The following is a 24,533-nucleotide window of genomic DNA, read 5'->3' on the forward strand; positions in this document are numbered from 1 at the left end:
GATCAAAAATGAGCCAACATTTTGACATTAAGTTGCTTTTCCCATTTCTAACCCACACCACGGCATCACCCACTTCCCCCCTTCCGGGGGCGGGGTGGTGCCTACAACAACCCTTGAATTTCAGACCCACCGGGCGCCGATATCAACCCAACGAGGGGAAAAGTAATAAAAACAAGTGCAAGGAGTTTCAGGTGCGACGCGGCGCCACGTGATTCCCATGATCACTGCGGGGGTTTAAAAGGCACCCTGGGGGCCGCTAAGGGCGCTTCCCGCCTTTCCTCCCGCCCCTCAGCGCTTCTTCCCAAGCCCTCAGCGCTTCCCGCCCTTTTTGCGCTCCGCCCCTCGGCGCTGCCCGCGCTGCGCATGCGCGGCCGCATGAGGCGGTGCCCGCCGCCTCCCCCCCCGCAGCCGCGGCCGGGCCCCGCCGCGCCCCGCGCCATGTCGGACCGGCTCGCCAAACCCTCCTGCCTCATCGTCGCCAGCGCCGCTGCCGCGGGTGAGGCGCTCTCGGGAGGGGGGGGAACCCTCAGGTTCGCTCCGGCCGCGGGTGCTCCGCGCCCCCGCCCTCCTGGGCGCTCGTCGGTGCGGTGTCCGCTGTCCCCGCCGTGCTCGGGCAGTGAGCTCCCGCGTGTGTTTGCACCGCTGGCGGGGCTTGTCCTCCGTGTGTGTGCGCCCCGCAGCTGCCTTGGCAATGGCCTGCCAGCCCTGTGTGTGTGTGCCGAGCCCCGCGGTCGCGGCTGTGCCCTCCCCGCACACGCTGCTGCTGCTGTCCTTGTTCCCCACACACGGACACCTGCGCTGCAGGTGCTGCCTCCTGGTGCAGCCGTGCTGGTTTGACCCCCTGCGTGTGCCTTTAGTGGCTTTCAGCTGAAGGAGGGCAGGGTTAAACGGGATGTTGGGAAGATGTTCTTCCCTGTGAGGATGGTGAGGCCCTGGCACAGGTTGCCCAGAGAAGCTGTGGCTGCTCCATCCCTGGGAGTGTCCAAGGCCAGGTTGGACGGGGCTTGGAGCAACCTGGAAGGTGTCCCTGCCCATGGCAGGGGGTGGAATTTCTTGATGTTTAAGGTCCCTTCCAAGCTAAACCATTCTTGGATTCTCTGATTCTGTTCTTCAGTATACAGCTCACCTGTAATGCAGATTGTACACTTATTACATCTTATAATCATAGAATCATAAATCATTTAAAAAAACCCTCTAAAATGTAAAGCTTTTGAGATGAGCTTTTTAATGTGCCTTCCTAGATGAACTGAGCTAGTGTGGCTGGGAGTAAACTACTGCTGTTGTTTCCTTAAGGTGTTGGAATCTGTTTTCCAGGTGTCTCAGCCCAGTCCTTCCTTCACTGCTTTACCCTGGCCAGCTCTGCTTTTAACCTGCAAGTTGCAACTCCTGGGGTGAGTAAAAATGGGCAAATGCTGTGATTTCAGTCTGGAGCCAGTTGATATCTTGATTGATGTGAGAGAATCGCACTCAAAGTTTGGCAGGAGGGAGAACTATTAGAATGAATTAAATGGGGGGAAAAATGGAACACTTGAGGTTTTTGAGAGCTGCAGCATCCCAAACTCCCCCGTGGCTGTCCTTCAGGAGGCGTGGTGGGTGTCTGTGCAGGGATCCTGACCGTGTGAACCGTGTTGTCCCCAGGGGAAGTCGATTGATTTTGTGGATGTGAACGAGGGCAACATGCGCTGGATCCAGGACTTCCGGATGAAATCCTACGCCAACCCCGCCAAGCTGGAGTCCATTGATGGTGAGAGCTTCCCCAGGGAGCAGGTGCTGCTCAGGGCCAGGTTTTCAGGGAAGAACGACACAGGAAAGGCATAAAACTTGTGTTCCAAGAGAAGACCGTGGCAACTGCAGTTCTTTATTTTTCATTTAAGAGGAAGTCCTGGCAACTGCCTTCTTGTTTTCTTATTTGCCTTGGATTGGTAATTCTCTTAATATATACATCTCCATCTCTTGTATATATACACACACTACATTGTTATTGGTTAAAAATAAATATTTTGCTGAAGTGGAAGCGAGCAGACAGAACAGTTGTAAATGTTGCCTGGGTAAGCACAGCTCATTAAAAATATGTTCCCTGCCCTAACAAGGACCTTTTTCTCTACCCCACGTAGCTCTGTTGATTTCTTTAGTTCATTTTTCACCTCTGTATGTGGGTTTGTCCTATTTTTTTTCAAACCTGCAGCGTATTTATGGTCAGGCTTTTTTGTTTGTAACCTGTGTTAGGATGAGCTCACGCTTTCCTCCTGCCCAGGGGCTCGGTACCACGCCTTGCTGATCCCAAACTGCCCTGGGGCTGTGACTGACCTTGCCAACAGCGGCTACCTGGCCAAGATCCTGCAGCACTTCAGCACTGAGAGCAGTAGGTGAACGTCCTTGGTCGTTTTGGTAAATAAAATAGTGGGTTCTGTGCTGTTCCTGCAGGACTCTTGCCTTCTAATGCCTTCAGTGTTTTGGGTAGTTAAAGAGCATTCAGAGCTGGGAAGGAAAACCAGTGTCTTAAAAGGGGGGGGGACAAATATCTTAAAAGGGTCTTTAAAAAAGGAAAGGAAACCTTAAAAGAAAAGTCTCCCAAAGTGTCTGAAAGGGAGAGTCTTGAAGGAAAAAGGGGGTCTTAAAGTATCTTAAAGCAATACCAGTAGCTTTTCCAAGCTTGTCTCAGAAGAGGATTCCCTTCCTTACAGTGATACAGAAATGGCTCTGTGGAAATCAGTGGGATTCAAGGTTCAGAGCCAAGTGTGGAATGTCCCAGGATCATCATTATGGCTGGAGTTAAGACTTTGGGTGTGCTTCATGTCTGAGCTTTTGCTGCTGTCTCTGGACTTGGAGTTACAAGCTGTTAACTTCTTGCAAGACTGGGGCAGTTCCTATTCTCCCTCTTATTGTTATAATAATAATTATAATAAATCTTATCATAGACAGTAATTGTTACTGCAGTGTGCAGGAAAGCCCTTAGAGCCCAAGAGAATATGAAGAGTGCAGTGTAATTCTCTTGCAGGAGGGCGATGTCCTCACACTCTCCTGTGTTTTGACTGTTTGAAGATGCTCACAAATGGCTTTAATCTCTTCCCCTAGAGCCCATCTGTGCTGTTGGACACGGAGTGGCAGCTTTGTGTTGTGCCACCAATGAGGACAAATCCTGGGTTTTTCAGGGATACAGCCTGACAGGGGTAAGTTGAGCTTCTGCCTGACTTGCTGTTTGGGGACTTCCCTTGCTGTGATTTCGGGTGGGTTTGGTCTTAACCTAAAATTCCCTAAGAATAAAAACCATCAGTTTGCTATGCTGAGTTTATCCCAGGTGTAGAGTTGTCTTTGACAAGGGGCCCAACACAGTGCATGGGCAGATTATCCCACTCTGACTGGCATGTGGAGTGTTTTCCCTCTGACTGTGCAGTAAACTTCAAACTGAAGCAATAAAAGGCTGGAAATTCCCACTTCAGCTCTTTGGATTTATAGCTGAAGACTTCTAAGAGGCTTTTTTTTTTATTGGTTCTATGAATTCTAGGGCAAGTTATTTCTCAAGGTGCTGTTTCATTTTAAAAGGTAGAGGAAGTCATAGGAAAAAAGATAAGAGGAAGCTTCAGGAAAAAGGCTGATTGTACAAATTGTCTTGTAATTGAAGTAGCCAGTTACTGCTGATAATGTATTTTATGTGCAGCCATATCTCTCACCTCACAGTCCATCTGTAATGGCAGGTGTGCCAAGGTGATGCAAATCTCTATAGTACAGCTTTTAGGGTTGAAAATTTGCATGAAAATTAAGAAATCAAGATTTTTGGAGGCTCAGATGCTATCAATGTCCTCATGTGCTTCTATTTCACTTATGGATTGTGCATGGATTGTAATTATCCATGATTAAATGTTTTAAAATGTGATGTGGCCTAACTGTAGTTGGTATGGAAACCATAAAATGACATTTCCTCCTGTGCATGTAAAAGCTGAACTGAGTGCTCTTAAATTTTTCTCTCTTTATTTGTTTCCCATGCTCATTCTGAGGTGGATTACTGTTATTTGGGCACAGCATCTGTGTCCAAATATCTGTGTCTGACAGGTCTGCACTTCCCTGAGGTTAATCACACGTACAGAAATTGTTTGGTGTTTGCTTTCAAGTGAGATAAAGAAAGTTGTCAGTTTGCTTCCTGCAGGAAATCCATCGAAGCTGCACGTGGTCCTTTGGTTGGGAGAGTCATAGAGGGAACAGGAATATGAGTTGCAGGGAAATGTGTGGGTTTTGCTTGGCTTTTTTTCTGTAAAAAAAACCAGACAAACTTATCTCCTTTTGATCTTTTTTTTCAGCCCTCTGTATATGAACTGGTGAGGGAGCCGAATTTTGCCAGTTTGTCCATTATTGTGGAGGATTTTGTGAAGGATTCTGGAGCTACATTCAGTGGTATGTAACTCCTGGTGTCCAGGACTTCACACTTTGGGGTCTCCCTTCTGCAAATGGGTGTTTGTGTGCCAGTTGTACCCAGCTGAGTGGGACTCTGCCAGGGTATCTCACCTGGCATTCCCATTCCCTAATTTACTAGTGATTTTTCAAGGCTGGGTTGGATGGGGCTTTTGGAGCAGCCTGGTGGAAGGTGTCCCTGCAAGGGGGTAGGGTGAGCTTTAAGGTCCCTTCCAACCCAAACCAGGCTGGGATTCTGTGACTCTGTCTGGAATGAGGTAACTTTAAAAATTCTGGTTGGGGCACTGAGCAGTTGCTGGTAGATCTGAGCACATTGGGGTATTAAAATTGGCCAGAAAATCAGTATTTAATTTTTGTAGCATGGTGATTACAACTTGCATAAGAATGGTAAGGTAATCAAAACTTTAAAATACATACTTTGAGGTCTTTGTAATGAAAATCTCCTTGCTTGTATGTGCCTTCCCACCTGGTGCTCATCAAATCAAAGGGGCCAGTCCCGTCCTTTCAGAAAAGGTTTTTGTGGGGAAATCATTGCAGGATCAGGGGCTTGAGGCTGTCCCTGTGTGGGGTTAGGGCTCAGCACCCAGCAGGTGTGTCAGGTCAGAGCAGTTCCCTGTTGTGTCTGTGCCCTGACTGTCCCTGCTGTGCTCTCTCCTGTGCCCAGCCAGCAGCCCCGGCGCTGTTCATGTCGTGCTGGACAGGCACCTGGTGACGGGGCAGAACGAGAATTCCACCCTCCCTGCTGTCCAGAACCTCCTGATTCTCTGCAATGTCAGGTGAGGCAAGGTGGGGGTGACAACTGGGAGCAGCCAGGGCTGTGAGCATCTTTTAGTTTCAGGAATATTGTCCCTACAAAGAGGTTAACTAATGAAGTGAGCATCGCTCTTGATCAAGCTCTTCAGGCAGTTGTATCTGTTGGCAGAAAGCACTTGATTGTTTTGAAAAACATTAAAATGCGTGGGGAAGTGCATAGCTATAGTGGAACTGGTAAAATAAAATATTAAATAGGCTTCACTAAATATTTTTAGTAGGAGAAACATCTCTTGTTTCTTGAGCTTTGTCAGGTTAGCACCGAGTCAGTTCTGACTGAGGATTCTGGGAATGAATGGACTTAATTCCTTTGGAGGTGGCTTGGCTGTTTGACTGTCACCTTGTCAGGCAGAAGAACACATGTAGATAACCCCAAAAATCCTCTCTTGCTCAGGGCAATGTGTGTTACAGGTCCTGTGCTGGCTGTGGACTAATGGGTCGTGTCATGTCTGGCTGTGTTTCCTTCAGCAGGAAATGAAGGAGCAGGTCTCTCTGCAACTGGGATGGATGAAGAGCCAGCAGGCTGAGGATTTCCTTGGCTCTTGGATAAAACATCCCTGTTGTGGACTGGGAAGTGACTGTGACAGTGGAGTGGCCCTGTCAGGTTCTGTGTGTACCAAGTGGATGAAGCAACTGTGACAACCCCCCCCTTGCATTTTTTGCTGCTGCGTTTGCTCAGTGCTTCTCTAGACCCTCAATCTGCAGGGGTGAGGGAACTGTCCTCTTGAAACCTGTCCCCCAGTTGGTGCTGTGAACACAAGTGGCTGAAGCTGGAGGCCTTGCTCTGGGCTGGCATTACTCTGATGCACAGTGGTGCCCTTTGTTTTCTCCCTTGCCTGTTCACATCCTTGGAATTGTGTTTAAAAAAGTTTTGCTCAGCGGATTCTTACGTGATCTCACAGCTGGTTATTTGTTCTCCTTTGTGCTGCTTGTGTTGTGGATTTTGTTCTCTTTAAAACATTCCTCTCTGGGAGTACGTTGCTGCTGCCCCTTGCTGGAATTTCATGGACAAAAGGGACTAAAAATGCTGGCAGATAACGTGGATCACATCTGAGGAACCAGCTGCAGGCTGGAATCTGACCTTCTCCTTCCTTCTGAGCTGCACATGTGGCTTGAAGCTGAGTGTGGAAAGGAATAACCAGACTGAGAATATTTCTTGCAGGCTCAGACACAATAAATATATTGGAAAGTAGATAAATTAACTTTTAGGTAATCGATTTTTTTTGTTCCCTCTTGCAATAGTGGGCAACATTTCTACAGTGCTCTGAAGGGAAGGACCTTTGGACTTACATTTTTGTTTTCTTACTGGGGTAATATTGACTGTAACAAGTCCTCAGGTCAAAGTAACTTTGTCCTTTCTGTAGAAACCCAACTGTTTAGCTCTGTCTCAAGAATTTGGTGTGATTTTTTTTTTTAAAAGACAAACTGCTGTGGGATTTGCTGGCTCTTCTACTGTTACATTCTAGAGAATTTAATTTTGAAATGAAAATTGGGCTTTGATAGAAATTATCAAATGGCTTTGATAAATCTTCATTCCTGACAAGTCTCCTTAGGGGTTTTATGCTGACACCTTCAGGGCACACTTTACATCTGGAAAGCCACAACTTGAGTGTGAAGTGGGAGTCTGAGTGGCCACAAGTCTGTATCTCCTTTAGGACTGTTTCCACGGGATTTTGCCAAAATCCATTGCACCTTTCACTGCTTGCCTGTAAAAAATAGAATATTGGTGTCTACCCCGTGTCCTGTTTTCATTCCTTGCATGAAGTTCTGTTGTGGATGAGCTGCCAGGTGAGCAGACAGCATTGGGGCCACTGCAGACTTTGATCAGTTCACTACTGGGCTATTTTTTTTTCCTTGTTTTGTGGCATCTGGGACCTGTTGGAATTGCTCTTTGTACCTCTGTTGGGTAGTAAACTGATGGACAAAGTACAGTGCCTGGAGATTTTGTGGTGCTTCCTCATTCCTCCCACATGAGAGCAGACAGAGAGGAGTTTCTGTGTGTGTGTTTTCACTCTCTCCCATCACACAGCCATTTTTATCTCCTCCTCAGAGATGGAGTTGCTCCTGGAAAACTGAGGGAGAATGGAGTGATGTGTGCAGGTGTGTGCCAGAAGCTTCTGAGGTGGATCTGGATGCTGGGCTGGATTGTGTCACCTTTAGAAATCCTGCTGATGAATTGGGAGCCACTAACATCATAGGGTCTTGGAATTAAGGTTGGAAAAGACCTTAAGATCATCAAGTCCAAGTATCAGAGCAGCACCGTGTTCACCACTAAACTGTGTCCTCAAATGCCACATCCACACATTTTTTGCAGCACTTGCAGGGATGGTGACTCCACCACTGCCATGGGCAGCCTGTTCCAATGCTTGACAACCCTGTCCATGAAGAAATTTTCCCCATTATCCGACCTGGCACAACTTGAAGCCATTAGTGATGGTAGCTTCAAGTTCTTGTACAGAATGACTAATTCTAGCCAGGGATTGGAAAAAAAATTGTCGTGAAGGGAGATTTCCTGTCCCAAGAGGTTGGAAAGGTTGAGTCTCTGGCAAGTATTACTGGCTCTGGGTGTGTCTAACAAAAGGTAAGGGCATTTTTAAATCAAGTTTTACAGGGTGTGTAGTGATTCTTTGGGATTTCTCCACAAACACACATTTTATTTGCTCCTCATTCCTGAGTCTAAGCTTGTCCTTGTGACTGTGAGAGAGAAAATCTTTCTGGGAGATGACAGACATCTGATTTCTTAATCTGAGGAGGTTTGGGCATCTGGGAAACCCCTGAAGGAGTTTGTCAGCTGGGCTCAGACAGGATTCTGTGGGACATCTCTTCATCTGAAGAGAGGTGAAGCTGAGGAAGAGTTAGGGGGGAAAGGTTCTTTGTGTGACTGACTGAAGAGCTGTAGAGGCTGAAGGTTCATGTGGTCGTTGGGTTTCTGCCCCATTTCAGGAAGGATGTAGATTTTTGTGGCTTAGCCCCAGAAATCAGGCACTTCCCAACATCCCCCTGTGCTGCAGGGAAGAGGAAACCCCAGTGCTGAGAGGGGAACAGCAGCTGCCACTGAGGCAGGTAAGGGACCCTGTGACACTTCAAGCATAACTTGTTCATCTCCTGCCCCCTCAGCTCCTGAGGTGGCTGTGGGTAAGTGGAGTAAGGTTTAACTCTGATTGAGGGACTTTGTCCTGCCTCTTTTTTTCCCCTTTCACTGCAGTATTTTATTGTCTCTTGGGCAACTCTGAGAACACTTGAGTTTAATTTGAGCCCCAGCTTTGAGGTGACAGATTCCATGCACGCGGGTGAAGCTTTTTAATGCTGGCTTGACTTGGACAGGGAAAAGGTCAGCTCCCTTTGGACAGCTTTGCTTTCTGCCTGGCCTGCTTCCCACCTCTGACACCTGCAGGGACAGAGGGGCTGGGTGAGTCCCCTGAGGTGGCTTCATCTCCCTCTGGCAGACTGGCACTACTCCCAGGGCAGGGCTGGGAATGCAGCCCCAGGTGTCCGTGTCTGGTTGTAGCTGGCTGTCCCTTTGTTCCCAGGCTGTTATGGATGTCCTGACAACAGTGCTGCTGTGTCACTGCTGTGTCACTGCTGTGAGTGATCACTGGATCCCTTGGCTTGTTTCCCTTGTGTTACTCAAGCTGGGTAGAGCACGTGTGTGTCAGTGTTGTAGCCTCAGTACTGTGTTTTTTCCCTTTTTTAAAAAGTAAAGTTCAGGCAACTTTGTCAGGAAACAGTTAACTGTGTCTACCTGTGAGCAGGAATCTCTGAGAATTGTGAAATAACTGAGGTTGGAAAGGACCTTTGAGATCACAGAGTCCAGCCATTCCCTCAGCACTGCCAAGGCCACCACTAACCAGTGTCCCCAAGTGCCACATCCACATGGCTTTTAAATCCCTCCAGGGATGGGGACTCAGCCACTCCTCTGGGCAGCTGTGCCAGTGCTTAAAAACCCTTCCAGAGTATAATATCCCTAAGAATAACCCTAATATCCAATAAACATCCTCTGGCACAAGTTGAGGCCATTTCCTTCTTTGTCCTGTCACTTGTTCTTGTCTACTTCTCGTGGAACTGGGCCTACATAAACTAATAAGTTATACATATAATTTTCACATATGTATCTCTCATAAGAGTACCTGTGTGTTTTGTACCGAGAGGGGCTTTTGAAACCTGTGTTTTCCCTTTAAAGGTGCCTGAAATTCAAAACTGCTTTCCTCAATGTGGTAGGGCTGCAGACTGAACTAGGAGTTCAATTATGAAAACTTCAGAGATTAAAAATCCTCTCAGGTGTCTGCTGCAGAAGTGAACTGACCACGTTACAAGGCAGGCAGGTCTGGGTTAATTTGCATGTATTGACAAAAGTGCCACAAGGATTTGATGTTCTATTTGTCCCTTTGCAAATTGGTAAAAAAAAAAAAAACCAACAACCATGATACAGAAATCTATCCATACACAGCATGATACTTTTACAGGTAAGACATTTGTACATCCACTGAACCTCAGGTGATCTGCTCAGCCTGGAGCACTCAGGGAAATGCTTGGTTTTTCTTGCTTTTACTTTCCATTTTCAGCACTGAACATTCGCTCCTGCAAAGAGAACAAACAAAGAGCAGCTGAGGAAGAGTTTGGGAACAGTGCAAGGAGTTGTCAGTCACCAAGTGCTTAGAATCAGGTATGATGCTGAGTATTTGTCCCCCAAACCCACACAGTGTAATGAATCCCATGTGAAAACCTCTCCATAAATTGACAGGTGACTTTGACAGCAGATCTGTGCTTTCTCAGTGCCTCCAAGTACAAACATGATTTATTTCCAGCTCACTATGTGCAGATTATTTGTGTCTTGTGCTGCTGCTGACAGCTAATGAGTTTAGAATCAGACTTGAAGGACTCCTCACTTTGACAGCGGTGTTATCTTGATGAGCTGCCAGTCCAAACCCTGCCTGAGGCCCCAAACTGCAGGTGTGGCCCACCCCTGGCATTCACTTTTCTTGGCATGCAGTGAAGATTACCAAGCTCACTGAATTCAGGTGGCCTGTCCCACAGAACGTGTCCAAAAGCCTGATCAGACTTGCTTCAATCCTCAGCCACATCAAAGGGAACTGCAGGCTGGCTGCAGTGCCTGGGAGGAGCGGGACACACCACCTACCTTTAACATCCTTTCCAGCTTAACTGCATCTGCAGCAAACTTCCTGATCCCATCAGAGAGCTTCTCCACAGCCATCTGGTCCTCGTTGTGGTGCCAGCGGAATGCCTTCTCATCCAGGTGGATCTTCTCCAGGTCACATGCCTGAGCTGTGCAAGGGGAGCAGGAACAGAGACGAGCCGGGTGATTGGACTCTTATCAAATTTAGGCTTCTGAGCACCTCTAGGTATTGAAAGATTTTGAAATACTTTCAACGTGACTTGCTGCAGGAGCACAGTTTGGGGTGTGAGATTGGAAGTGCTCCTGATATGGCTGGGGGGGGCGAAGAAGAGGTGGAGAAAAAGGGTAATCTGGCTAATCAGTTTGTCTTAAAACACAGTGTATGTGTGTGCTGTTCCTGTACCTGCTGCTGAATGGCACAGCACTTTGAGGCCTGTTCTAGGGAATTATGCAACAGTCCTGCAGCAGTGAGAGAGTTCTGAGCAAATATTCTGAACAATCAGGGCTTTATTTGGCAAGAACTAACAAAAGCTCGCTTGATAACAGGCCTCCAGGCCAGCCAGCACCCTGGGAGCAGCAACCCATGACTACAGCTGTGCAGAGCTTGTTTGCTGAGATGCAAAGCAGCATTTTAATGAGGCTACAGAAAAGGAAGAGCATCACAGAATCCTGGAACAGTTTGGGTTGGAAGGGACCTTAAAGCTCATCCAGTTCTACCCCCTGTCATGGGCAGGGACACCTTCCACTAGACCAGGTTGCTCCAAGCCCTGTCCAACCTGGCCTTGAAGCAGTGCAATGGGAACAAGCATTCAAAGCCATCGTGGCACAGTGTCACTAGATCCAATCACTCAGTCTTGTGTATGATTTCTGGAGGGAAAACACCTTTTGGCATGTCTAGAGATTTAAGATTAAACAAGTTTGGCATCTTTGCTAATATTCAGTGAAATTTCATCCCGAGCATATGGAGATAAACTTCCCTCTGCTCTCCCTGTCCCCTTGGGAGAGCTGCAGAGGATGGAAGCACATTCCAAACCCAGTGGACCCAAGACCCTAAAGGTGCGTCTGCAATTGTAGCAGTGATGCTGTAATGGGGCTACAGTATTTCCTTTTGAGGCTACAATATTTCCTTTAGGAAATCAGACTGTCCCTAAAGCAGGATGGAATCGAGCACCACTGCACTGAGTGGAACCCCAGCCTCTTTTAAAGTTCCAGAAGAAAGGGAGACTGAAGGAGCCATGTGATCCAGGAGGGGACTTACCCTCTTTGACACTGAGTGTGGGAGTTAACTTGATGTGCTCCTTGCTGAGCTCTGCCAGGAGTTTGGGTGAAATGGTGAGATAGTCACAGCCTGTGAGCGCTTTGATTTCGCCCGTGTTCCGGAACGACGCTCCCATCACGATGGTTTTGTAGCCAAACTTTTTGTAGTAGTTGTAGATCTTGGTGACACTCTTCACTCCTGAAAGGGAGAAGCCAGCAACTTCAAGAACGATTCTAAGTGATTATTTAGAACAGGCTCAAACCAGCATTTTGTCATAAGAGGGTTTATATGAGTAAACTGTTTGAATGAGTAGCTATTGGCATCTTAACAGCGTTAAATATGTGTTTACCTGGGTCCTCTGAAGGCTCATAGGTTTTCTTGTCTCCATTTGCAACATACCAATCCAGGATCCTTCCCACAAACGGGGAGATCAGAGTAACTCCAGCTTCAGCACAGGCAACAGCCTGAGCAAAGGAGAACAGCAAGGTCATGTTGCAGTGGATCCCATACTCTGCCTCCAGGACCCTGCAGACACAGGCTGGCTTAGAACAGCACTTTGCTCCCCTACTGAATTTATATTCCAGTAACAAGCTGATAGGTTCAATCTCCTGAATTCCTTCAGTTGAGTTAGGAATGTGGCACAGTTGATAAGCTTTGAGGTTTTAAGCTAACAGCAGATGTTTTAGTAATGCTGTTCCTTGGGGCAAATGCAGCCAGCTTAGCAGGACATTTCAGGAAACTGTGGCCTGGCCCTTGTATGAACAAACTTTTCCTATTTCAACAGCAAGCTGTGGCAGAGCACCTTCCCTGCTGGTGACAGACTTCCTCATGCCGTGCCTTCAGCAGTACTGTTTATCTAAGGTCAGAATGCGCCCGTCAGGTGCCTGTGGACAGGCAGGAGCATGCCATGAGTCAGCACACCAGGCACACAAAGACTTACTTGCCAGCCTGGATTCCTTCCCATGTCGAAGAGAGCTTGATGAGAATCCGATCTTTGCCAATTCCTGCTTCCTTATAGAGGTCGATGAGGCGCCTGGCCCTTTGAATCATTCCTTCCTTATTGAACGACAGCCTTTTGAGACAAGAGCAGGGCTGCTCAGAACTGATCATTTGTTTTATATGCTCCCCCCCCAAGCCTCTATGGAAAAACATTGTCCTGTTTTATCAGGACAGAAATGTGCCAGCAGCGGGTTTTTGTTCTAGGGTCCCTCCTGGACTCTGAGCCCCCCAAAGAGGAAGTTTTTCATAATGAATTCAGAAGCCGAGCATTAAAAAAAAAAAATTGGCAGCGAGCAGGTTAACAGACAAATCCTGTGCAAGTCTTGAAATAAACTGTTCAAACAGATCTCTTGCTAAATTGAGCAGATACAATCACAGAGAATAGAATGAGCAATACTAAGAGTGGAAGCATGAGGCTTCTCTGGCCTGAGAAACAACAGGAGGATTACAAAAATCCAAGGTCGGTGTTACTTGTTTTTCTTACAGAGTTCTAGTCAAACTAAGGGAAAGCCACACTTCTAAATATGAACAATATAAATCCTGACAGTCTTATAGGCAAGAGCACCTTTCTCCAGCTCACATCATGTCTCTTTTTCTATGTACAAAATACCCAGGGTAACCCAGAGGGAAAAGAGCCAACCTTGCATCTACTTCTGTGGACACACGGCCGGGTATCCTCTTGAGGATTTCAGCTCCAAACAATACAAAAAGCTTGTCAGAAGCATTTTTGATCTGTTCCTCTTCTGACCTGAAAACCACAAGAAGCAAAAGCATATGGGAGGAGGGAAAAAAAAAAAAGGTACGTTTACGCTTTACCATGGATTTGAAGATCAAATTTCACAGCCTGTTTAACATCAAATTCCAGAGTTCAAATGAGCCGCTTGTACTCTGCTCTGTGTTTGTGTCCTGCCCTCTGCTCCTGCTGGCAGGATTAGCCTTTGGACATTATTTCCTATAAAGCTGCTGTTTTCCTGTGCAAGGAAGGCCATGTGTGAGCTGGTAAATAGGGGAGGCACATATGGAACAAGCATAAGGAATTTCTCTTTCGGTGTTGAGCCTTTTTTGGGGCAGGAGATAAACCCCCAAATGCGCGAGGGGGAAAGCCCAGTACGATGCTTGTATAAATAAGGCATTTTAAACATAGGTCTCCTGAGATTAAAGCCCTCTTGACTTACCCCCCAAGCTTCTTCCCATAGGCAACAGCATCATCCACGAGTTTCTGGTACGCCGGCATCTGGGCCGCGGCGAGGATCAGGGACGGGTTGGTGGTGGAATCCAGGGGCTTGTACTCGTCGATGGCTGAGGAAGGAAAACCAGGCTGTTTAAAACAACCAGCCAGCCTCAGGAACGAGAAGGATTTTTACTCAGGTGGCTGAGGATGTGAACGCTTGTGGCTGTAGGGTCTGGTAATGGCAGAGCACACCAGCGCTCAGAGGTGTTTGTGCCGCGGTACGGAACAACTGGGCTGCAGGAACGAAGGACAGCAAACTTCAAATTTTATAAACAACAGACGTTGCCCAAAAGATACAGACTTGTAGAAATGATGAAGTGGTGCTGATTTCCAACCGTATCCCAGCCAGCATAACTGAGCTTCAGGAATCACCGAAGGGAGTAAAGACCAGGGGAATCTTCCCTTCTGGCAGTCAGGAATTCAGGCTCTTGTTTGTGTCCAAGGATAGGACCAGGACAGATGAACAGCAACTTTTCTTACTGCTTTTTAAACCTTTTCCAAATAGTTGTAGTTTCTCAGTGGCCTTGTCATTTCCTTGTACTACCAGGCTTTCTTCTTTCCAGAAGGTATTTGACCCTTTGTCTTACCTTAAGCCCTGGACTGCACCTATTCCAGGTGATGCCAAGTGTTTACCAAAGCAGGCTGTGACTTACACTGTCTGGCTGTAATCACAGCCTGGCACCAGAGCCTGGCTGGGCAAACAGGGCAGAGTCTCTGCAGGCCCCTCAGCAGTTTCAACAACGCAGTTAAACGTCAAAAAATAACAAAACACTTATTACCAGCTCCTTCTCCTCAGTATTTTTTTTTTTTATTTTTGCACAAGGGATGAACCCCCAAAGTTAGAGAGTGCAACTGTACTGTGAAACTGTGCCAGCTGTATTGAAAATAAGTCTTGTTTTTCCACAGATCCCTCCCAGGCAACGATCAGGATCCTGGAGAGATCCTTCAGAACTTTAATTCACGTGGACATGGCTTAAAATAGAGCAGCACCTCAGTGAAACTCCTGCTCTGGACCGAACCCAACGGGGAACCAGCGTTGGCAGAGACTGCACCTTCAGCGGAGCCAGGTGGGATTCTTGCCTTGTTTTGGGCTCTAAGAATGACCCCCCAGGTAACAACAGGCAGCCAGAGGACAACCTGGGGGTGTCCTGCACAGGGCCAGGAGCTGGACTTAGTGATCCCTGTGGGATATTCCCTGGTCCTTCCTGCTGCCTGCACGCCACCACCCCCTCGGCCACCGCACGGTGTATTTTTTGTCTGAGCTGCCGCCGCCTCTTCCCTTCACCTTAAATTTACTGCCCTGAGACATCTGACAGTTCCCATGTGGGGTTGGTTATTATTACACATCCAGGATTAGGGATTACCAGGCCTGGGGAGGGCAGGATGGGATTCCAGGGCTGTTCTACGCCACCCAGAGATACTCAGGAGGGATTTTTTGGCTCTGATGGACCAAGCAGGGCACTGGGCAGTGACAGCTTGGGAACAAATGGCTTTATAATGGAAGGCCACCTCCCATTCTCGGAAAGGAGCACGCTGGCTCATTACCAGGAGATAAGGGGAACCAAAAGCACTTTGGCAATATTTTTATGGAATCCTGGAATGGCTTGGGTTGGAAGGGACCTTAAAGATCATCCACTTCCACCCCTTGCCATAGGCAGGGACACCTTCCACTAGCCCACACTGCTCCAAGCCCCGTCCAACCTGGCCTTGAGTTTGAAAAAACCCCAGAAAAGTCCCAAATCCAGACAGGTCGCTGGAAAAAAAAAAAAAAAAAGCCCGAATTCAGAGCCCGGTTAGAGTGTGGCAGTTCTTACTGACAGCACGCGGAGCTGAGCGTGGGGGTTTGGGCACACTAGCAGAAAATCACGGGAGGGTCTGGAAAATGTCCCGGGCGGGCGGGTTCTGCCCTGCCGGCTGCAGGGGCCGGGAGTGGACGAGCGGGCCCCCCCCTTCCCGCAGGGTGGTTCGCTCTGCCCCCGCCGAGCGCCCCTTTAGCCGGACGCGCCCACTCTGCCGGGAGGGGTGGGGGTTAAGGAGACGGTGCACTGACAGGACCCCCCCCTCGCCGCCCCTCACCGTTGAAGTCCCCGGTGTCGGCCACCACCGTGGTGTAGTGCTTGAGCTGGTCCAGCGCCGACTCCATCTTCTGCCGCTTCACGGGGGACACCGACATGTCGGCGGCTCTGGGGGACTCCAGCCACCTATAAAGGACCCTGCGTGCCCGGAGGGGACCGGCCTGCGCGCGCACCCGCCGCCCGCGCGCTCCCGGCACCCGCGCCAATCCCGGCCAGGGGTGGGGGGGCGGCCAGCCAATCGGGAGCGCCGACACACGGCTGACCCGGCCGGGAGGAGCCGGGGCGGGGCAGCGGGAGGGAGCGCGGTTCTGATTGGCTGGGTCGTGGCTCTGAGGGTCGGGGCGGGTGGTCGCCTTGGCGACTCTGATGCAGCCATTGCCCCCGGCGGGTGGGCTCGGGGGAGCTCCTCACCCCGGGATCTCCCGGGCTGGGATCTTCCGGCCCCTGGACCTCCCCCGGAGGCTTCCCCACGGCCGGGCACAGCGCCTGAGCCACCCGTCCCTCATGGCCGCGCGGGGTCGGGGCGCCGCCGCTGGCACAAGATGGCGGCCGGGCTGTGAGGGGGAGGCAGCGCTGAGGGAAGTGCTCACCCGCTGCAGGAGCTCAGCGCTTTCTGTTTCCTCCCCTGCTGTCGCGGCAAGGCTCGAAATGGCTAGGCAGCCACAGCTCCAGCCTGTGAGAGAGCCCCCAACCCAGCAAGGCACGTGGTTTGGGCTGTTCGTTCGCTCCAACTTTTTTCAGGTTCTAGAAAAGGTCATCCTGTTAGTGCGGTCGTGCTCCTGAAACAGAGGATGGCACTTGGCTGGAAATGTCAGAGAATCTGTCACTCGGCTGTCTAACAGGCTCCGAGTCATGCTGTCCCCTCTTTTTGTACTGTTACAATGGTGTAAGCTGCCACTGGAGTTTCCCTTCCTGATAAGCAAGAATGTGCTTTTGTACAACGTTCTCATGCTTTGCCCAGCCCAAGAGAGTATAACGTAAAGTGGCATCTCTTTGCTCTGTGCTGTTCCTAAGCTGGCATTGACCAGCATTGGGGATTTTTAGCTTACCAGTGCAAAATGTAGCTCTGGACAGCATCTGTGTGTGAAAACACTGATGTGTTGTCACAGTTCCAGGGGTAAGAGAAATTTGTTCTTCGAGGTGACGAGTTGGCAGCTTTCCTGGCATTTAATTCCTACCATGTGTGAGGTTTCTCTCCCTCCCCCCCTCCCCATTTTTGGATACTGCTATCGAAGCCACAGCATCCTTCCTGTTGAATGCCAGTCCCCCAAACCCAAAGGAAACGTGTGGTTTCAGACATTTTGGTGAGTTTCTGAGACTCAGTGACAAACCACTGTGAAAACCCAGTGAACGAGATGGAGATGGAGTTATAACTTAACTATTTTAATAAATCTTATACAGTGCATGGTTATATCATTTTCTCCTTCCTTCAGTTACATCAATGTACAGGACTTTATAGCGTTGTCTGTAGGCAGTACAAGTAGAACAGATGCACAGCTCAGTCACTTGAAAATTTATAAAAGTGACTCCTGCAGTAAGGTCTGCTGAGATATTTACTTTAGGAAGTGCTCCCGTGCTCCCAGCTTTACAGAACTGTCATGTACAGTCCCATTATAATCCCTAATGACTATAAATCTGTGGGACTTGTTTTCCTCTACACCCAAAGAAAGGAAGGTGGTGCGTTTCCTGGCTCAACAGTTGGTTTTGTTTTCATTTCAGGAATTATTTCTCCTCCTGTGCTTGCCATCCCGCTTCCCATCTCCACCCTACTCCAGAGCCAGGGCTTCTCAGGAGGATTGTCCTCTTCATCCCTCCCTGACAAGGTAAGTGCCCTTCACAGATTCCAACAGGGCTGGGGCTAAAAGACGATCCTCCCCTGCAAGTTCCCTGCCTGCACTCCAGTTCCTGTTTCAAATAAAGACAATATAACATCCATAAGACACATTATTTGAAGAGTAAAGCCAAAATTGAGGTGTGTTGGTGCTCTCAGATTTAGACACAAGTCCCCCAGACACTGTTTTAAAGCTTTTTCCATTGAATGTGTGAAGACAAGCACTTTAAAGGAGGTAGGACCATTCCTGACAGGTAAAGGCAAGCACAGGTGTGGAACCTGGACCTGAATCCCATCCAGCCAAAGGTAAGGGGTGTGAAGGAGAAAACCCAACTCTCCCTGTGCTGGGAGCAGTTCTGGAGCTGTTTGCTTTCCTGCTTTGCCATCAGGTAGGTCTGTAAGTTTAAATAGAGACAGAAATACAATGTGCCAAACTTACTGTGGACAGGAACTACTCTGCACTTGCTCGAGTTCTAAAACCTTGAGTAAAATTTTGATGCATAATCACTTCATCCTGTCTCTAGGGAGAGGGATTTTTTCCTCACCTCTATTTAGAGATTGTTATATACATATTCACATAATATGATGATGAAAAACACTGTGCTAAATTATATATTTTTTTTTTGTGTGTGTGTGTGGCCATTTATTTTGTGCTAAACCAGCCTTTTTCCCAGCGTGCTTTTGGGTTTTAGACATTTAGGAGTCATTTCAGCTGAACCTTTGCAAAGCAAACGTGAAGGTGGGGACAGGTGACCAACACCCTAGGAAGGGCTGTGGGTGTAACTGGGTTGGGAGCAAATGGTCAGGGCTTATCTTCTCCTGGTTTGAGGCGGGGTTTGGCAACACCACAACGTTCCAAATCAGGATCAGTGTCACTGGGAAGGGCTGCACAGCTGCCCTGAGCCCCAGGCTCTGCCTAAGCAGGGGTGAGCAGGGGGAACTCACCTATTTCTGTATTCAAATCACTTCCTTTGTCACTCCTGCTCGTTTTTAGGCAATGAAATCTCAGTTCCACTGTTCAAAGCCAGCAATAACTGGTTTATGGATTTAAGGAAGCAGACAGTCTTTGGGAATGTGTGTTGCCATTCCAGCCTTGTCCAACGAGGGGGCATGGGAAGGGGGGTGGGAAGGAGAGAAAGAGGGCAGGGAATTGTCACAGGCCCTGTGCAGGGGGAGGAGGGAATGAGGAGGGGGTTGCCTTAGGATGCCCGGAGAGGTGGTGACTCCCCATCCCTGGAAGTGTCCAAGGCCAGGTTGGATGGGACTTGGAACAACCTGGTCTGGTGGAAGGTGTCCCTGCCCATGGCAGGGGTTGGAACAGGATGAGCTTTAAGGTCCTTTCCAACCCAAACCGTTCCAGGATTTTAGGAAGAGCCTTATTCCCGTGGTCCAGACTCTAAACAGTCAGTGCTGTTCCGTGCCTGCTCTTCCCGAGCCGTGCTGGAGAGGGGGTGGGAGCAGGGACAGCTCTCGGACAAAAGCTTTGTGGGGTCTCTTTTTGCTTGAATCCGGCCCTTGTCGTTCATCCAGACCCGTGTGAGTCCCGCTCTGACCGCATGCACGTAAAATTCCAGTATAAAATACACAGTTATAAAAAAAAATACTTCATGCAATATTAAAACACCTTTCCCAGAGGGACATGGTCGTATTGTCAACCCTTATCAACAGTGTTCGAGGGATTGTCACTCTGCTGGCAGCCAGACCCAAAGTGCAGCACTGCTGTCTCCTGCCTGGCCAGGGGATCATTGCTTTCATTCCCTTTTTCTCTGCACTACTAGAACTAAGAGCTGAAATAAAGCAGACAGGGTTTAATTAGCGGAATCAATCCTCTCCTGGCGGCGCTTCATGATTTCTTGGAGCTCTGACTCCCCTCTGCTTTTCTGCAATGGAAACAAAACAGGAAGTTGGAATTAGAACTCCGAGCTGTAGGCAAATTACAGCATTTGATTCATGCTGTAAGGGTCAAGCTAGTTTCAAAGAGATACATTATATTAGCAAAAAGCAGATTAATTAGTGGAAATGGGGATCTGCCTTATGGATTTGGGGCCTTTTTGCTTAAAAGCCCCTTGAGAATTTTTAGATGTGTTTGATTGGTGGTGTGGGTTTTGGTTGCTTTTTTTTTTTTTTTGTTTCTTTCCATTGTGTTTCTTAAAATGCCTGTTTAATGAGATATTTGACACTGGTAAAGTAGGGATTATCCAGAAAAATCCTTACCTCCAGCTGGTTTTTCTCCACTGTGATCTTGCTGTATACTCTGTTTCCCTCATCTCCACACACCTTCTTCAGCTCCTCTCTGTTGAGGGAGAAGAGCTGAGCTCCAGTGAGGATGCCAAGGTGTTCCACTGTCCTGGGAAGACACAAAGGGAGGAGATGATGGCTTTGTGCCAGAGATGGAAGGGCTGGGCACTGCACCAGGGCCACATCATGAGGCCCTGGAGCTGTGCCAAGGTGGCAGCTGCAATCCCAGTTGCGTTTCAGGCCCTGGGTTTAGTTAGTTATTATGCAGTTTTCTCCAGGAAACTATGTATAAGAAAGAAAGAGAGTGAGTTTGGGCTCCGAATGCCCTGGTTACAGAGCCTGGATTTACCAGGACTGAAATGCAGTTTGCAACACAGGCTTTGTAAGTAAATACAAGTGACTTGTCACCCAGTTGAGATGTTGCAAGTGGCCTCCCCTGCTCTTTTTCCAATAAAGGAGCAGCATTTCACGTGGCAAAAAAGCAGATCTTACTCTTTGCTGAATGACTTTGCCTCCAGCCAAGCTTTGACTTCTTCGGTGCTGGACTCGAAGGTGAGGGGCACAAAAACTTCCTGGGGCTTTTCCACTTTGAAATTCCTGTGGGGAGGCTGAATTTTATTGTTTGCGATCTTCTTTAGCAGCTCGTCATTCAGCTCATCCATTTGGTGAATAAGTTCTGTAGAAATAAGCAGGGAATGAAATCAAGTCTTCAGTCAGAAATCCTGTTAAACGAATGTGTTTGCAGGGAAATTGTAAGGAAAATTGGAATGTGGCTCAGCATTTTCATTAACTCTGTAAATACACCCCAGGAAAGTGCTTACTTTTGTATTTTAGTTCTAAAGAACAAGCTTAAGTGCTTTGTTGGAGCAGTGACATTTTGACCTTCAGAATTCCACCAGGAACAAATGTGGACAGGGTTCCACTGTGGTTTTGGAGGCTGCTGGAGCAGAGTGGGGGATCTCCCTTTTCCTCCCAAGCCAATTCCTCCCTTCAGCTTTTGAAACTTTGCTTTCTCTTTGGGAGGAACTGGGATTTCTACAGTTCTCCAGAACGATGGAGAGGAGGGATCACAAAAATGACAGCTGAGTGTTCTGAGAAGCTTTGGCTTTGGGTTTCTTGCAGTGTGACTGGCGAGAGCCTCATTTTCACCTGTCTTAGATACAAATTTACATTGAGACCAGTCTTGTTTCTCACGTGTGTAACTTCCCCCTGTCCATCACACCTCAGCCAAGGGACATGAAACCCCACAACCCCCACGAGCTTCTGCCTGAGGTTTGCTCAGGGGTGTAAACCTGATCTGGCAGTGTCTTTGCTCCCACCGGTGCTGTCAGGTGGTGACAAGGGACAGGGTCCCTTTCCCTGATGTCTGGTTGCTTCAGTTGGTCATCTTCCTGTTTCTGAGTTATTTAGTTCCCTTTGGGCTGCTGAAATAAGGGAACTGCCCTGCAGACACAGCAGCAAGAGGGGAGAACCCCAGCCCACGTGAGGCAGCAGGGGTCAGGAGGGATGGATTTGGTGTTTCAGGGAACCAGGTTCCCGTTTTTGTCTGCCCCTGCGTTGCCATTTATTTTCCTCCCATATCACCCCTTCGCTGTTGCCTGATGTGGAAGGACAGTTCTGTGAGAATCTGCAATTAGAGATTTGGGACTGGGTTCTTTTCCAGTCCTGACTGCTGCTTCTAGTAAGTAATTTGCTGATTCAGGTCCTCAGAGCTCCAGGTTTTGCTCCACAGCTGAACAGCAGTGGCAGGAAGCACAAACTGGGAGTGAGCAACAGACTCATAAAAATCAGGGGTTGGAACCAAGATGATCTTCAAGATCCCTTCCAACCCAGGCCAGTCTATGATTCTATAAAAACTCCAGTGACACAGTATCTAGTATCAGTTTTCCCATGAAACTCCTGAAGGATCTGGAGAATAACTTGGTGTTATTAACAGACGTGTCCACTCGTATATGGGGCTCTCCCCTGTCCCAAAGGGCTCCTGCTTCCAGGAGTCCACAGAGGATGAACAGGCTGGGGTAAGAGGGTGAGGTGAGCGGGGCTCCTGGTCTCCCTCCTGCTCTGTGACCCCCCCCAAGGCATGTGCAGGGTGAGGGAGTGGCTTTCCTATTTGTCTGGGAATTGTGATGTGGTTCTCCTGTTTGTCTGGGAATTCTGTGGAACCACAGGAAGGAACAGGGCACGTGGGTGCTGTGTGTGTGGCAGCAGAGGAGCAAAGGAAGCGAGAGAAAGGGATTGATCTGAGTGTGTGTGGTTGCTTAGACACACTTAAGTGTTTTGGAAGGGAAAAGAAACTGTCCCTGGGAAGAGGAGGAGGGAGGTCAAGCTGGAAGGAAGGACTTGGTAATCACTTATTGCCCTGCTTGTCCTGGGCTCCCTGAGAGCCCGGGAGGTGAGTCACGAACACCAGGGCTGCTCTCTTGGCTCTTGTACCACTTGGAATCTCCTCCAAACCCACTGCTGCTCTAGTGCTGATCACTAAAAGGTGCAGTTGAGAGGGAACACCGTGGGCAGGTCTGTCCCCTGCCCGGAGCACCAGAGCCAGGGGAGCCCAGCGTGGGACACGTGGGACACGTACGTTCTTTGGCGTCCTGGGGAGAGTTGCGCGATAACATCTCACTGCCCCACTTGTCCCCGGCGTAGCTCGCAGGCATCTTGTGAGTTGGGCTGGATGGTCCATAGCCCCTGGGGCTCAAGTCTCCTTTGTACCTCTGGTTAGACTGGTTAGAAAAGGGGGAAAAAAAAAAAAAAAGGTGTAAGAATTTTTTTTGGCCATTTTTCACTTTCTTAAACTTTTTGCCTCTCACTCGCAGAGGGACAAACTGCCATGTTCTCCCTGTGTTGGTGTGGGGCTGGTGGCACCTCAGGTGGAGCTGCATGGAAGAAGGTGATTTCTGGGTTCTCATGGGAATGAGCAACCCAAACCAAAGGGTGAGGATTGTGTAAGGGAATTAACATCCCTGCAAAATTAACATCCCGTGTCATGATTATCATATGTGGTGTTGGTGCTTCCTTGCTGCTGCAGATGACTTCCCACATGTGTGACTCAGCCCTTTAGCCTCTTGCTATGCAGAAATTACTGCTCACAGGGCTTCCTTGGGAAGCAAAAGGATCCTTACAGGAGGAGAAAACAAACAGAAATCCCATTGGAAGGCAAAGCCTCACTCCTCTGTAACTGGGATGTGAAGCAGGACCGCTGCCCAGCTCCTGGAGCAGCCTGGAAAGTTTTTTGACATTTAGGTTAAACTCACTGGGATTTATCCAGAGACCTGCTGGGCCACCTTATGCTTTGCTCAAACTCTGCAGTACCAAAGTGGGGAAGCAATTCCATGCTTCCTTAGAGGATTTACAGCACTCCAGCTCTACATTTTTGCACTGCAAGGTGCAGTATTCACTTAATTCTCACTTAGGTGGTGTGTGCATCTGCCTCCTCTCCAGCAATGTGTTCCTGCTTCTGCACTGAACTGGGTGAGGGAACTCTCTGCCTTTAACCTCCAACCAAAACCTCGGCACTTTCATGGAAGAATTTGCTTTTATGGAAAGCAAGGGGCTGCTGCACGGATGGGAAGGATACCCTTGTTTGGGAAGGGGAAGGTGAGCGTGGCAGAGTGTGAGAGTTTTATTGTAGGAGATTTGGGGATCTCCTGAGTTTGTCTGTCTTGTGAGGGTTTATCCTGACCTGGGCACAGCATCCTAAGAAATCCAGGGAGGTCTAACAACAGCATTATTTCCAGAGGTTGATGGTGCCCTGCAGGTGGTACCAGTCAGATACCACCTGACTACAGACCTGTTCCACCTCTTCCAGCTTCACCACATCCAGGATATTATACGGGACGTAACCGGCCTGCCCGCTCCGGTTGAGCAACTTCCACCACTGCTTGTTATCTTCCAGCACCTGAGAGAGGGACAAAAATAAACCTACTGGTGGGAACACAGATGTCTGGCACACAAAAATGGGATATAGTGGAGAGGGACCACATGGAAGGTGAAGTTGTGAGAATAACATCACTGAGGGCAGGAGCTCAGAGTAGATCTGTTATTCTCAGGGTGCAATCCAGGAGTGAAACCTTTCCTGGAAAGCATCTTGTCCTAAGGATGGATGAGCAGGAGAGCACCTCTGAAGAACTCATAGTTCCTACTCAATTTCCCTGTTTCTCCATATTTTTTTTTTTTTGCGTTAAATAAGTAAAAATAGCTGTATTTTACACAGAAACCTTTTCCTCAGGTCACAGCTGAGTGTTGGCCCAAACTGTGTCCTACGTTCTCCAGCTGCCAACAGCATTGCAGTAAGAGAAAGGTTATGAAAAAGGATGTTTTTGGAAAAACTAATTCCCTGGGGAGGGGGAAGTGGTAATAACTAGCACAGGCCCAGGAAGGAGGTGAGCAGGGCACTGCAGTGAGTTGTTTTCCTCCCTCCTCGTTGTAATTAAGGGGTGACCGATGTGTTTCAGCTCAGGAAATGACCCAACACAGAGTCAGTCTCTTGCAGCTTCAGACTTGGGCAAAACTTGGTGTAACTGCTCAGAAACCACTGAGGAAAACCGAGGTGG

General features: G+C 48.5%; 3 protein-coding genes across 5 annotated transcripts in view; 1 reads left to right on the forward strand and 2 right to left on the reverse strand.

The window, feature by feature from the left end:
• The first annotated feature begins 377 nt into the window (after nucleotides 1–377).
• Nucleotides 378–6,950, forward strand: GATD1 (glutamine amidotransferase like class 1 domain containing 1). 2 transcript variants are annotated; one of them, XM_027662160.1, is made up of 8 exons: nucleotides 378–496; nucleotides 1,315–1,391; nucleotides 1,639–1,744; nucleotides 2,255–2,362; nucleotides 3,076–3,170; nucleotides 4,296–4,389; nucleotides 5,072–5,183; nucleotides 5,686–6,950. In XM_027662160.1, exons 1-8 carry the CDS (start codon nucleotides 439–441, stop codon nucleotides 5,693–5,695), a joined length of 660 nt encoding a protein of 219 aa, XP_027517961.1. In that variant the 5' UTR covers nucleotides 378–438; the 3' UTR covers nucleotides 5,696–6,950. The 2 variants fall into 2 exon arrangements, with proteins under 2 accessions (XP_027517961.1, XP_027517962.1); XM_027662161.1 differs by having other exon boundaries at nucleotides 5,689–6,950.
• Nucleotides 6,951–9,570: 2,620 nt separating this feature from the next.
• On the reverse strand, nucleotides 9,571–16,167 carry TALDO1 (transaldolase 1). The gene is made up of 8 exons (XM_027662148.1): nucleotides 15,916–16,167; nucleotides 13,784–13,907; nucleotides 13,249–13,356; nucleotides 12,550–12,681; nucleotides 11,959–12,134; nucleotides 11,610–11,807; nucleotides 10,355–10,500; nucleotides 9,571–9,795 (listed from the first exon to the last, which is right to left on the reverse strand). The coding sequence occupies exons 1-8, from the start codon at nucleotides 16,010–16,012 to the stop codon at nucleotides 9,763–9,765; spliced, it is 1,014 nt and encodes a 337-aa protein (XP_027517949.1). The 5' UTR covers nucleotides 16,013–16,167; the 3' UTR covers nucleotides 9,571–9,762.
• A 2,133-nt stretch (nucleotides 16,168–18,300) lies between these two features.
• EPS8L2 (EPS8 like 2) overlaps nucleotides 18,301–24,533 on the reverse strand; it is a 47,916-nt gene continuing 41,683 nt past the window's right edge. For both annotated transcript variants that reach the window (XM_027662117.1, XM_027662118.1), the window contains exons 17-21: nucleotides 23,771–23,878; nucleotides 22,562–22,703; nucleotides 20,476–20,659; nucleotides 19,960–20,092; nucleotides 18,301–19,625 (exon numbers count right to left, since the gene is read on the reverse strand). In XM_027662117.1, the coding sequence (XP_027517918.1) occupies nucleotides 19,554–19,625; nucleotides 19,960–20,092; nucleotides 20,476–20,659; nucleotides 22,562–22,703; nucleotides 23,771–23,878 (639 nt within the window). In that variant the 3' untranslated portion in view covers nucleotides 18,301–19,553. The remainder of the gene's footprint in view (nucleotides 19,626–19,959; nucleotides 20,093–20,475; nucleotides 20,660–22,561; nucleotides 22,704–23,770; nucleotides 23,879–24,533) is intronic.

Source organism: Corapipo altera, unplaced genomic scaffold (genome assembly GCF_003945725.1).
Source record: "Corapipo altera isolate COAL_440 unplaced genomic scaffold, ASM394572v1 RXGC01000072.1, whole genome shotgun sequence".
Classification (NCBI taxonomy): domain Eukaryota; kingdom Metazoa; phylum Chordata; class Aves; order Passeriformes; family Pipridae; genus Corapipo; species Corapipo altera.